Raw genomic sequence first — 14410 nt, 5'->3', positions numbered from 1 at the left:
TTTGCCCAAACCCTACAGAGTGGAGTGATACTCTACTGTTTGTACAGGTCGCAGGTTTATTTCGGGATGCCAGCATTGGAAATGCGATCAACATTGTTGTTGTGCGTCTCATTCTGCTGGAACAGGATGAGGTGAGTTAGGCAGAAAGACCCTGTGTCTGGATCATGGGATTGTGTGAATCAGAGTGTCTGTAATGGACAGCATCCCAAACTAAAAGAAACTAAAAATGTATTCAGGAAATAAATGTATTCAATAAATAAGTAAATACAATTGCAGTTATACATAACTTTTCTTTGTTTTTTAATCTTCTTTATAATAAATTGGCAAAATATATTGTATAGATTTACATATGACATTAGTGTCTCTTGTTCTTTCTTGAACAGTGGGATTCACAAAATATATGCAAATTCTATCATTCAGCCGTTCTTTCATGTAGCTAGTAATTATTTCTGTCAACCTACGAACAGAAGCATGTCTCTCTGAATTGCTTTGTTCATGCTCGTTTGATTACTGAAGTGTTTTTTTTTTTTTGCATTTCGTCTTTCTTATCTAATCAGGAAGATCTGAAGATCACCCACCATGCAGACAACAGCCTCAGCAGCTTCTGTAAATGGCAGAAGAACATCAACACAAAGGGAGATGATCACCCAGTTCACCACGACGTGGCTGTCCTGCTTACAAGGTACTTGCTTGAAAGCTTATCATTGCGCATTATAGGAAAAGTGCCCCTGAGACACTGTAGGCCCACGCTCCTCTGAACGGTACCAGAAATAAAAAATGTTTAAAGAGGGCTGGGGCGATTCCGATCCACCGTTTCAGTTAACCAGCCCAGGATTCATCTGGGTGGATTGTTTGATGTTGAGTGATGCAGACTGCTTTGCCTAATGCCGTTGTCTGTTTGTGTTGTGTGTACATATAATGGACAAGCCTTAAATATGTTTAACATTAATGGGCCCTATTGGCCATGTTACTTAGACCTGTGTTGGGCGCCCTGCATGGTGGGAATTAATCCAGCCCGCTGCCTGGCAGAGTGGCCACTTCCTGTGCAGGGCGGTCCCAGTGAGGGAGCTGGACCCGTCCGTGCCAGGGGAGGTCAACCTGAGCCTCCGGACCTGCGCCGCTGGAGGAGCTGGTGCGAGCGGGACTGACGCTTCTGTTTGGCACAGGAAAGACATCTGCGGCGCTGCCAACAAGCCGTGTGAGACACTGGGGCTGTCCCACGTGGCGGGGATGTGTCAGCCCCACCGTAGTTGCAGCATCAGCGAGGACACGGGCCTGCCACTGGCCTTCACCATCGCCCACGAGCTCGGCCACAAGTGAGTCATGGCACCCCGCCCATCCTCCGCCCACCCTCCGCTCGCCGAGCTGAGAGCGTTACTCTCCTTTCTGTGTGTATGCAAGCATGGGTGTTTAACCTGGCGCTGCTTATCAGAGCCTTTGGAGTATCTGGTTAAGCTTACTCCCAAGCGAGTGTCAATCGTAGATGGTATCGAGGACCGAAAAGTAGTGCCAGTGCGAGAGGTTGGACTAGCTGGCCGGGAGGCGGCAGCCCGGCGCTGCTCCATGTGGGGGGCAGATTAAAGGATGTGGGTGTGAAGTGGAATGTGTCCCTCACTGGAGCAGTCGTCAGACGCAGCCCTGCGTTACGTGTCCGACTGGCTTCGTGGTGTCTGTTGTCCCCAGCCCGACTTTGTTCTGTGTTTTGTTTCTGCTCTGCGTGAGGATTACAGTAATCACAGGTGGCCTTTGGAAGTCTCTAATTTAGCATCCTATTCTCTTCGAGAACAAAAACAAAAAACAACATGCTATATACACAAGGCTTACTACTAATAAATCAGTCCATCACTCACACTAAAGATTATTTGTAATGTTTAATACTACGTTCTCATTTTAATAAGAAAAAGAAGGCCAGGATACTCACGTCATGATGCTAGTGGACACCTTGACTTCTCTAAAAATAACTCAAGTTTTCCTGTCCTTCTCCTATGGCAGAGTGTGAGAAATGTTTTTTTATTAATGCCTGCAAAAGTGTTTAACATACGTTTAAACAAACCTGCTAGAAAACATAATCTACCAAAGGAAGAATACAGTCACACCCTGGCTGGAATCCATCACCCACACATCAATCACAGCCTCATTCACTACCCTGCTTACAATCACCCACTTATTGAATCATAACTCTCACCTGTTCCCCAGTCATTAGCACACTATTTACGCCCCACAAGTGCCAGTCTTCAGTGCTTTAATTCAAAACGTCCCTAGTGTCCCAGGGACTGTGCTAGCCTGACTCTGCTTTGTTTTGTGAAGCCTTTTTTTCTGCTTCTGCTTAAATAAATTGTGTTTTTGCACCCGTGTCTTGCTCCTGCCTCAAGAATGTCACATATACTCATATAATACAGCTTTCTGATACCAGCTTCTTATTGGTGGAACAGCTCTGACGTCACTTCAGTTACAATCTTCCATTCAATGCCCTATTAATCATGTAATTCAGCAGACCTCCCTGATTCCGTATGAACGCTATTATAGATTGTGGACTTGTAGACTGTTGCTAGTCTACATCTAGTAACACAGTCCTGGATGTCCTACTATCTGCTTGTGCTTGCTCAACTGAAATTAAAAACCAGTTTCAGGAATATGTTTTTAAAGATTCTTCAAATCCCTGAAAGCCTTAGAGAGAAATGCAAACTCTGTACTTTCAAAGTACACTGAAAGTTATGGTCATCCCTAATATTGATGATTTGAGAGCTTTAAAGCCAAGATCTGAGAAGAACCCCCCCAACAAATATTATATGTACTGTGTGTAAAGTTAATGTGCTAGCTATTATAGAAAGGCATCAGAACACACTTCTTGTGTATAGGGCTGCACACCAGTCAAGAGTACCCACGCTGAGCCCTGTCAATGAGTATTTTTACTTTTGGGCACATGTTTTAAGACCAGTGGATTTCACTCTGCAGTAGAATACATGTTTGTTGAGTGCAGTGGGATGTTGAATGTTGAGATTGCTACGCCACAGAAGCTTTTGTTGACCGTCCTCTGGTTTATTTTTGTAGCTGAGCAACCATGTAGACAGATGTGGCCATGTAGTGAACACATTCTAGACTGTAGTGAACACATTCTAGACTGTAGATAGCAGACTGCACACTTCATATATGACTGGGAAAGTGGACAGCAGATGCAAATTCTACTAATGCCAAAGATATTGTCCATCGTGAGTATTTGTGTAATATGGAAAAGATCCATACACTGAACCAAAGTATAATGACATACTGACCCCCCGCCCCCCACGCGCCTGATGAAGATATCACATATATTACTGCTCTTTAAACTCCAAGACTTTAACTGACAGTTCAAAAGGTTTATCACCAAGACCTTATTCTGTGTGTCCGTATCTGTACTAAAAGCCTTTAGCCAACTTCTGTTAGCTATGTAGGAGTTTATCAGGAAAGGTTTTGTCTTTCGCATGTCTTCAGAGCTTTTGCCATGTGGTCAGCAAATCTTTTAACCATTAAAAGACTCTCCAAAGGAAGACACAGTAGTATCAGAATAAAGTTCCCATTAAAGAGACTTAAAATTATTTATTTTGACATAACTCACAAATATTCACATAACTGCTTGTCTATGCGTGAAGCAGTAAAAGAATCTAATATTCTAACTGGAGTAGGTTTTCAGATGTGAAGTAACTCCTGTGATGAAGAGTGTGACCTGTGATGAAGAGTGTGACCTGTGACCTCACTGTGAGACATGGCCCTGTGCTTCAGCTTCGGGATCCAGCACGACGGTAGCGGGAACAACTGTGAGCCGGTGGGGAAGAGACCGTTCGTCATGTCGCCCCAGCTCCTATACGGGACCTCTCCTCCTAACTGGTCTCACTGCAGTCGCCAGTACATCACCCGCTTCCTGGAGTGAGTTATACGCTGCCTGATTTCTGTCTCTCTCTCTGTCTCCCTCTCTCCCTACACACACACACACACACACACACACACACACACACACACACACACACATACATATACATACAAATATACATATATAAAGCTAGCCTTCTCTTTCATGGGTGTCCTTCGTGAAAGAGAGTGGTCATTTTAGTTTTGCTGTTTGTGCCGTAATATCAGCTTGAGAAGGCCTGATTACAGGGTTATGTGTGTCCATACATAACCTGAATAGGCAGGACCTTGCCAGGATTGCCAGCAGCTTCATATTTGGACGTTTGCGGTGTTGCTGGTGGATCTGCTGAGTGTGCGTTGCTTCTGTATTGCCTCTACCCTCGTGGGGCTGGTGCAGCTGAAGGGGGTGTGAACAGCTCCAATTTCCTAAGTACCTTCCCGGCCATGTTGATTCTCCTGTCAAAGTCACTCCAGTAGCACGGGCCACCAGCTGGTGCCCATTAACTGGTATAACTCGCCGGCTGCCACATGACCTCAGCAGGGGGCGAGGAGTGTTTGGGGGGTGGAGGTGAGGCTAGGAGTGGAAGGGCTTGGGCCATTTCACTGAGCCCTGGCTGTATTCAGGAGTACGCACCGCTCTTGTCTGGAGGTCATGATTGCTCCAAGCTTCGACTGGACCAGTCCTGTCCTGTCCTCTCGCACCACCGCTGCCATGCAGATTTTCACGAGCGAGGAGCTGAGATCATTGTTTGGACAGCCGTGGAGGTGCCGCATATCGAGTTAAAAGAAGAGTGTAACATGAGCATAGCAAATTAATTTCCCTTGGATGATTAGTACCCGTCTTAGAAGTGAGGTTTTGTAATCATAGTTGGAGTAACTTACCAAGTTACTATGAATTTAAACTACATAAATATAAAACTAGTTCTTTACACCAAACAAAATTAATCAGATTTTAGATATTTTTGTTTAAATGAAGCAAATAATCAGGCAGAGGCCAAAGTCATCACACCCATGTATGGAGATCATTATGGAGATCAGTATGGAGCCCTCGAAACATGTCTGGGTAGTAATCAGAATACACTGCCAACCCGGAGTGATTCACTGTATCACTTTACTGATTACAGTTTCAGTGCTGTGTAAAGTAACAGTGCCTGCAACAGAAAACATTTTACAGCATACAACACAAACCCAGTTGTAGAGTGATGGAGCAGAGACCAACCACGCCTTAACCATAAGCATTAACCAAGCGCTCCAGGAAAAGAAAGCCGTTTTCGAGCGACCAGATTTGAATGGCTCCTGTTTACGCTGGGCTCTGCAGCGTCTCAATAAAAGGCGGTTTCCCCCGGAGCTTGTTACTACGACTCCTGTCTCCCCGTCTTCCCGTCTCCTAACGGCTGTCACTGACTGAACTCATCCCCAGTGCTTGGCTCCAGGCCACATCCTCCTCCACAGAGTGAAGTGTGTGTGTGTGTGTGTGTGTGTGTGTGTGTGTGTGTGTGTGTGTGTGTGTGTGTGTGTGTGTGTGCTTGGAGTTGGGGGGGGTTGCACTGAAGTCTCCCTCCCACAATGCCCTGCAGGAAGAGCACCCTGGAGCACAGTGCGCCATTGTAGCCTTCTGTCATGCAGTGAGGAGACGTGGAGCCAGTGACGGTAGCTGCTGAGGACACCGTCACTGGTCAGATGTGGAATGCGCTGGGGCGATACGGGGCTGGAGGCTCTTGGGTTCAGATGAATTACAGGCAGATGGCGTCCGTCCAGGAACACCTCCTCCAGAAGATAAGAGCAGCGAGGCCGAGCTCACATTACGTGACACGGGAAGTCGAGAAGACAGCTGCACCTGGACCTCGGAGATGCTGTTTATGAAATGTGTAATTATCTCCTGGGGTTTATTTTAATCATCCCCTCTGGTTAGTCTACCAAATGTTTGAATCACATATATATTTGTTTACAGTTCTCCTCGGTCCAAGTGCTACCTGTGAAACGATGGGGACTTGTTTTTTTATGCAGCCGCCCACAGCTGTGACACGATAATGATTTTTACCGATGACCAGATAGGAGCTGACCTTCAAATTCATACACCAGACGTTCTCCTCTTCATGAATTAAATATGGATCGTTTTTAAATGCTTACTGTCTGTTTTCTTTCTGATTTGTGCTCTCACTCATTTTGCTTTGACTTAAAGTGATTATTTGTGCAGAAGGAGTAATTGAACTTCTATCCTTCATCTGGAGCTAGCAACCATACAGCAACTCCACCATATGTAATGTACTAAAATGAACTGACAGCAATGAACTCTTTAATGTAGAGGTTTGGGATTTGCTGTTATTGAACTGGGCTCAACTGAGCTCAAACTAGCTTTCCAAAATATTAAAATAGAGGATTAATCCAAACACATGCAAAAATAAAGTTTTATTTATCAAAAGTAAGAACATTAAAATATGCCTGCAGGAATCGTGACAGAGTTAACATCTGTTGATTGGTTGCCTAATTTAATGATGCTGAGAACTGGGTTCTCGAGCTGAGACAGCGTTCGGAGATATGAGATGTGGGGAGCAATTATGGCCTTCTGCCTCATATTCGTCTCGTTTACATTAAGCTGTCATCGATTCTGCCCACACAAGTTCGGCTCTAGGCCAGAGGCTGTCTTCTACAAACTCAGAGCCATTTGTGCATGACCAAGCTACTAACAGCTGTTGAAATAGCAACTTGAATTTGAATTAGGCAGCAATTGGCCCAGAGGACCACCAAGGGAAAGAGGAACAAACAGAGGGCAATTATTTTTATAGGGGTGCTGCCTCTATGGGCTAAATAGACGTGTGTGTGTGTCTGTCTGTCTGTGTGTGCGTCCAACAGTCGAGGCTGGGGTTGGTGCCTGGATGACTCGCCCGGACGTAACGAGCTGTCCACACCCACCATGCTGCCCGGTGTCCTCTACAACGCCGCACACCAGTGCCGCCTACAGTACGGCTCCAGCTCGCTGCCCTGTGATGACGTGGATGTAAGAGATGCCCTCACACCCCCCCCCCCCCCCCCCCCCCCCCCCCCGCGGTTCCCAGAGGCGCTACACCGTGCATCGTTGACAAATTGTCCAGATATTATTTACAGGAATGATGATGAGTTCCTTTGGCCCTAGTTGATGATGCTTTGTTTTGACAGATTATTAGTGAGCTAGTGGTTGATGCTTACGGCAAGGTTTATTGGAGTTACTCATGCAGCAGATCTGGTCAGGGAAGAATGATCCCCAGCTCCCTTGAGAGGGACTCTAACACAACAGGGATCGGCTCATTTGTCAGCCATGGCTCTGCGCTGATTAAGTAGCATTTAACCAGATTACTGAGACTGAGTAAATCACTAGCATGTCCATGGCTGTAGAACCATGGGAGAAGTGACTGACATGTTGCTGTTGCAGACCGAGGTGATAGAAGGCTCCCTGCTGCTCGCGGAGGTTCAGGTTTGATCTCATTAGGCAGAGACCCTGTGGAGCGCGAGATTTGTGCTAGGTGTTGCTTCTCGCAGTTAGAAGGAGAGAGCTCTTCCAGCGACATGAGAGCCTGCAGGTTTTGCTGCTCCCAGGGTTCTCACAGGAAAAGAAAACACACACATCTCCTCGGACGTACAGGAAGTCTCATATCTCCCTAGCCTGATACTATTTATTCCTTAGCGTAATGCCATTTTAAAACCAAGCATACCATTAGCTTTGACTGGGTTAAGTGAGTTCATTATGTAAACCTGATGTGAAATGCTTTATTTTAATGCCAAATAATAAGTCATGAACCCAATTTATAAAACCAAGTGGAACGCTGAAGGTGGAAAAACTGTTAGCTAAAACATCTGAGATTAAATGAGGCTCCTTGCATGTTGCTAATTTGCAAACAGAGGGGCATCAGACCTCGTTTGTTGTTTAAACAGATGTCATCCACCATTACTAATGTCTGCCATTATTACGCTCAATATGATTATGCTTTTGGTCTTAAACGCGGCCTCGTCAGATCCTCGCCAAAGTGGGCAGCGTTGTCTTACCCGAACTGATTCCCTGCATACATGCTGTATGCTTACCAGACTCCGAGGCTTTACAGTGGAGCAGATTAATGGGTTGGTTCATGATAAGACACAGAGTTTCTCGGGTACTGGCCCTAGAGGTATTTAGACATTCTCAAATGTACATATCCTCACATTTTCCCTTTTTAAAGAGCTTTGAAGTAGGAATGCCAGGGTCGGGGTAAAAAAAAAAGCTAATGTAGCCCAGCCGTCCCCCAGAGAGCATGAGATCATGGTGATTGGTCTGGGATCCAGAGACGTCGTGTAGTACGGACCAAAGCGTCGACATTACGTTCATTTGCACGTGATGGTAGCAAAAGAAATCGGAGTAAACGTTCTAGATGCCTGTGCGCCTAAAACACGTTCCATCCATGTTTTCCCACCTTTGCAGAATGTCTGCAGCACGCTGTGGTGCACCGTGGACTCCACCTGTCACTCAAAGCTGGACGGAGCGGTGGACGGCACGAAGTGCGGCGAGGGCAAGGTGAGCGGGGCGAGGGCGGGGCGAGGGCGGGGCGTGGGCGGGGCTTGCTCTTCTCCCGCCTCTGTTTTCCCGACGACCGTCTTTCGGCGCTGCTGACGGAGGTGTGCAGGGTTCTGACTGTGTGTGACTGTGGTGATGCTCCGTTGACAGTGGTGTTTGAACGGCGAGTGCGTGGAGGTGGAGCGGCGGCCGCAGATGGTGGACGGGGGCTGGGCCGCGTGGAGCGAGTGGTCCGCCTGCAGCCGCACGTGTGACGCCGGCGTGCAGAACGCCCAGAGAGACTGTGTCAGTCCGGCGTACGTGAGTCCGGCATAGCCAGCAATTCTTGGAGTGTAGTATACACAAAAATACCCCCCCCACACACACACACACTCCACAATGAGTGGACCTATTTTTAGCATGTATAAAGTGTGTGTGGCATGCTAAGGGGTCTGCATTTTTACAACTAGTCATCATTTCTTTTACTGGCAACAGACAGAGGAAGTGAGAGAGTGTGTATGTGTTTATGCTTCTGCATCTGTTGTTTGTGAATGTCTTTGCATGGCAACTGGGATCTGCAAGAGAAGGTAATTGGGGTCTGTTGTATCCCATCAAACTCTCCACGGCTTCATGGTGTTCCAGCATAATAAATAACCCCAAATCCTCATGGTGCTAAAATACCCCAGTAAATACCAAATGTGAAGGTCACTGCACCTCTCACTTTACTGCTGTATGAGCAGCTTCACTGTATCTGTGCCAGTTTGAATTAAACATTATTTTGGGGGCTGGAAATGCAGCCTACATAACTTACATACTGCGACATGCACACCTTGTTGTAGTTACAAACGCATGGTCCACTTTTGTTAAAAATGGTGATGGAAAAAAGACACATGGAACATCTGTTCCTAGTGTTGGGACCGAATATCTGGTGTCAAATTAAAACCCGAGAACAGGAAAAACATGAAGAAAAACACAATTTGTTTGAAACGCCACTAACATCTGTTGCAAAAAAGCCTCATTCGCAATGTAGCACCTTAATATGCATGGATTACATCAAATATTGATTACACTAGCTTTCTCCCCTGGTCTCTGGTGTCAGTGTCTTTGGATGCATACATTATCCATCCTATCATCCATAATCCAGAGATCTCACACTCCTTCTCCGCTGTTCAGTCCGAGGAGCGGAGGGAAGTATTGCCTCGGGGAGCGTCGCAGGTACAAGATCTGTAACCGCGAGCCGTGTGCCCCGGGACTGCCGACCTTCAGATACGCGCAGTGCAGCAGGTTCAACAGTGTGCCTTACAAGGGCAGGATCTACAAATGGGTGCACGTCAATAACCGAAGTGAGTGTCTCCTGCTGCGCTGGCCTCTGCGTGCAGGCCTGTGTCTTTTGCTCAACAGCTGTTTAGGTCACTTCCTGCTTGCCGTTTGGAATCGCTGGTGTGCTTCCTGCCGTCCGCGTCGTGCACGCCGAGCCACAGGCTTCAGGAAGCCTGCTCTTCTTCCCCCAGTCAACCCGTGTGAGCTGCACTGCCGGCCAGTGAACGAGTATTTCTCGGAGAAGATGCTGGATGCCGTAACCGATGGCACGCGGTGCTACGAGGACAGCCAGAGCCGGGACATGTGCATCAACGGGATCTGTAAGGTCCGTGGGCCCTTCGCCTTTTTGTTCCCCTCCAACATCTCTTTTAAACCAGCTGCTTGAACACTCGCTGGGCGCTAAAGTGGATCGCACCTGGCACGACAAGTGCCGTCCCGCACCGTCGTGTCCACTCTGGTATCTCCAGACTTTTGCCCAACCCAGCGTAAAAGCACAGTCAGCCCTTATGTGACCTGAGACTTACCCGTTCACACATGTGCAGAATTTGTTATGTAACCTTGCACATCCGGTTGCGTTCCTGCTTGGCTTAATTTAATGCTCTGGAAATGTGGGTACTAAATTAGCTTAATTTACAACAGAGCATTACCATATCCTTCACCCCGAGTGTCCCAAACTGCACGCCGGCTTCCTGGCCTCAGCCCAGAGGGTCGTTTAGGTTCACACAGAGACAGATTATGCTCTCACACCCTCCATAAATGTCTGTCCCACAGAGATTCCCTTTAATTGTAAGCGAACGCAGCCAGTTGTCAACTAAAGTGCGTTTGTGTTGGATAGCGGCTTCGATCGAGCACAGCACTCAGGGAACCTGAAGACACTGAGGTTATTTTGGTAGAATAAGCTTTGCTTCGATCGTGTTCTGTTGCACTCGCTCAGTGGTGAATGGGGAGCATTCATAAGTGGGATTGTGTGTGTGTGCGTGTGTGTGTGTGTGTGTGTGTGTGTGTGTGTGTGTGTGTGTGTGTGTGTGTGTAAGGGAGCACTGGTCCTTATGCTGGTGCCATGTGTGAATTTGGATTGAATTCCATTTCCATATATAGGCAGCCGAGGTTTTTGTCATCTAGGGTTGCTTTTTTGAGAGCACAAGCATGCACAATCTGTTGAAAAATTACAAAGCTTAATACTGGAATAAAGAAACAAACTGTCAGTGCAGAGGTGTGTCTTTATTCTCCGTTTTGGAATAAGGAAACAAACCGAATCACACAGCAGTGAGCTGGTTGAACACAACTTTAACAGTTAATAGTTAGCAGGAGAACTCAGGATGCTGAGATGAAGTTGAGCAGCAGAATCCACAGAGCATTTTGTAGAGCATTATTGTTGAGTAGGGCAGCTCTGGAGGAGAAGACCTGTAGGCTTAAATAGTGGAGAGAACACAAGCGACAATTGGGAGCAGAGCAGGTGCAGTGTGTGTGTGTGTGTGTGTGTGTGTGTGTGTGTGTGTGTGTGTGTGTGTGTGTCAGAGGGCATGTCCGTCAGGCTGAGTGTCTAGCACACCGTGACCAATTCCATTGCTGTCAGATGTTGTCAAGTCAGGTCTGTCTTGCAGGTTGCCTAATTCCTTAGTCAGATGTCACAGCACACTTTGACCACAGTGGACCTGAAGCTTTCGATTTTCTGAGGCAGTCAACATCTAGTAAATGACAATGATAACTAGTGCCTTGATAACTTGATCTCAAAAAATGATGAAGAAGTTAAAGCAAGTATTTTAAATGTTAATGTTTATTCAGATATATACAGTATTAGTTGTACAGTATGAACTACATTTACTTTAAATTTACTCTTTGCTTCTGTGTATGTCTATCACTGTGTATCAGTAATGTTATCATATATAAATACTGTTAAACATCAATCTCCAAAAAAATCACAATGTATTTAGTACTGTATAAAACACTGTTGTGACTGACTGTGCTGCTGTTTTAGAGTATTGGCTGTGACTACGAGATCGACTCCGGTGCGGAGGAGGACCGGTGTGGAGTGTGTCAGGGCAACGGCTCCACGTGCGAGACGGTGCAGAGGACCTTTGAGGAGACGGAGGGACTGGGTACGACGGGGCCCGTGTCATGAGGGTCTCACCAGGGACCTTTGAATAGAATGTGACGTGCCGCTCTGAGTCGCTGAGCCGCTTCTTGTTGATGAGCCGAAGCTCCGTTGTGTTACACTGTGCACTTTTGTGACCCAGTTCCTGCAGTGCTTAATGGAGAAGAATTTGTTTCCCTTTGTTAAGGGAAGGGTTTAACTGCACGCAGGTTTGCTTTTGTCTCCCAGGATATGTGGACGTTGGTCTGATTCCACAAGGAGCACGAGACATCCGCATTGAGGAGGTGGCGGAGGCTGGGAATTTTCTGGCCCTACGCAGCAACAACCCAGAGAAGTATTTCCTGAATGGCGGCTGGACCATTCAGTGGAATGGAGAGTATAAGGTAGCAGGGACGGTCTTCACGTACGAGCGGACCGGCCACCTGGAGAACCTCACCTCCCCTGGCCCAACCATGGAGCCGGTGTGGATTCAGGTACGGAGACGGCCATCCTGGAAAAGCACACATTTGAATTTTAATTATGGGAAGGGATCGTTTTTTCAGACGCCGAATGATTATATAATCAATTACGATTGCGTAAGGAATGAGACCAATGCATGCTGGCCAGGTCTGTGTTCTGGTCCCACTGCTCTTCTGCTAGTGAAGCAGACCAGTTGTTGGCCACTTCTCTAGGACTGGAGCTAAAGAAACCAAAGTGTAAAGAAACGAAGCCTCCTGGACATGGGTTATTATTTACTGTTAACAACTGGGAATCTGAAGTGGCCATGTAGGACAGGAAATAAAGAAATACGTGCAGCACTGAATATATAAAAATGACATTAAAATGAAATGTACTATTAATGTTTTTCAGACCACAAGTAAAACAGGTCATGGCTATAACATATACTATTTCATCTTAGACTATAACATCTTACAAGCAGACAAAAGACCAAGAGGATTTGCTCATTTTTGCTAGCCTGCAAAAAGGCTGTAGAACTATGAGAGTGGACAACAATTCCCCCCCATTTTGGACCAACCCAAACCCCTGGTGATTTTACCACTGTTTGGACATGCAAATATGTGTGTGTGAACTATGGAACCACCCGATAGTGTGACATCTAAATGTTGGGCACATCGGCACAGACTCCGGCTTTGTGAATAATTTCTTTCTCCCTCATCGATACTGCATCTGTAGGAATTGTGGAAGAGAGTCATGTTGCATGAACATTTTCATCTTCGGCTCTCAGACCTGCAGATTCCAGGGGCGCCAGCACGTAGGAAATACGTGACTGAACTGAAAAAATGAGACTATCCTTATCTGTCAAAGTTTGACAGATCCAAGCTGGGGCATCCTTGCCTTCATATAATCAGTGAACTGATCTTATTGATGAACCGTTACTTCTCTGTGTTGGTATTGACTTTTTAAAAAAATATCTGTAAAAATCATCTTTTGAGTAGATTATCTCTTTGCTTGCCAAATACCTTCAAAGGACATAAACGAAGTATTTCAAGCACCCTTCCTCGATAAATTCTGGAGAATGGGTGGGTGTCAAAACAGGCCTCTAATTGAAGCCAGAGTAGCAGGCTGCAGCCACATGAAAGCACAGGCAGGATTCATTAGTGCCTGGGGCCAGGCGGGGGGGGCAGGGGCCGTCTCGCAATGGGCTTCCTCCCGCGGAACTCTCCGGAGCTCTTTGGCGGTTAGCCCATGCGGCGGCGGGGAGAGAGACCTCGTCTGCCCTGGCAGTCGGCTGACGCGCAGGTGCTGACCCTGCAGTAACGATCCCCGTCTCCTCCCTGAATGCTCGGACAGCCAGGGCACTTCGGAGTAGCTCCCTCCTCAGGTGCTGTCACTCCGCTAATGGGCTCTCCAGCTCACCGTGGATTTGAGGGGATTGTTTAGCACACAGATCTGGACCTTTGTTGGGGCGGGAGAGGACGTCTGATCGAATGTTTTGGCTTTACGCCTCTCTGGCTAGCTAGCTTGTCCCAAGCTTACATGCAATGTAAAATGTGTTGTCCACTTGCTGGTTTTCACTGAAGTGTTTGTAGTAGTGTCAACCTTCAGCAGGGCCTTACGGAATATATGTCAGAGCAGGAAAGATGAGTGTTTACATGGTTCGAACCATTGCCCTTTGATACGGAGTCAGTTTGTGTTTATGTTTGACTTTGTGTACGTGTGCATGCATATGCGCATGTGTGTGCGTGTGTGCGTGCGTGTGTGTGTGTGTGTGTGTGTGTGTGTGTGTGCATGCGCGTGGGTGTGTGCACGTGTGTCCGTGTGTGTGTGCGCGTGTGTGTGTGTGTTTTACTTGCTGGTTTGTTTAACCTGCTGCCCGTCTGCTCCAGCTTCTCTTCCAGGAGACCAATCCTGGCGTGCGGTACGAGTTCACCATCAACAGGGAGACCCTGTCTGAGCCGCCTGCAGGCCCCTCCACCTCCCACTTCCACTGGGAACATGGATCCTGGACAGAGTGCAGCGTCTCCTGTGGCACAGGTAGGACCCCCCAGACTCCCAGCAGGGGGGCTGTGACTGCAAGGCCTTTAGGATTTACTGGAAACCCCAGTATTTAATGGGTATAATTAAATATAGTTGTGCCAGTGTTCTCACATTCTGTTAACAGCAGTAGA

At 47.0% G+C, this 14410-nt stretch overlaps 1 protein-coding gene across 1 annotated transcript in view; it reads left to right on the top strand.

Annotated features, from left to right (window-relative positions):
- adamts7 (a disintegrin-like and metallopeptidase (reprolysin type) with thrombospondin type 1 motif, 7) overlaps positions 1–14410 on the top strand; it is a 45117-nt gene that overhangs the window by 4312 nt on the left and 26395 nt on the right. Inside the window, exons 5-16 of the mRNA XM_077023435.1 lie at positions 48–131; positions 558–682; positions 1167–1316; positions 3760–3903; positions 6739–6883; positions 8315–8407; positions 8558–8703; positions 9560–9729; positions 9898–10031; positions 11685–11805; positions 12030–12274; positions 14129–14276. Coding sequence (XP_076879550.1) covers positions 48–131; positions 558–682; positions 1167–1316; positions 3760–3903; positions 6739–6883; positions 8315–8407; positions 8558–8703; positions 9560–9729; positions 9898–10031; positions 11685–11805; positions 12030–12274; positions 14129–14276 — 1705 coding nt within the window. The remainder of the gene's footprint in view (positions 1–47; positions 132–557; positions 683–1166; positions 1317–3759; positions 3904–6738; positions 6884–8314; positions 8408–8557; positions 8704–9559; positions 9730–9897; positions 10032–11684; positions 11806–12029; positions 12275–14128; positions 14277–14410) is intronic.

This window comes from Brachyhypopomus gauderio, chromosome 12 (genome assembly GCF_052324685.1).
Source record: "Brachyhypopomus gauderio isolate BG-103 chromosome 12, BGAUD_0.2, whole genome shotgun sequence".
Taxonomy (NCBI): Eukaryota; Metazoa; Chordata; class Actinopteri; order Gymnotiformes; family Hypopomidae; genus Brachyhypopomus; species Brachyhypopomus gauderio.
Note: the sequence above shows the minus strand (reverse complement) of the source record. Positions and strands in the feature narration are given on the sequence as shown.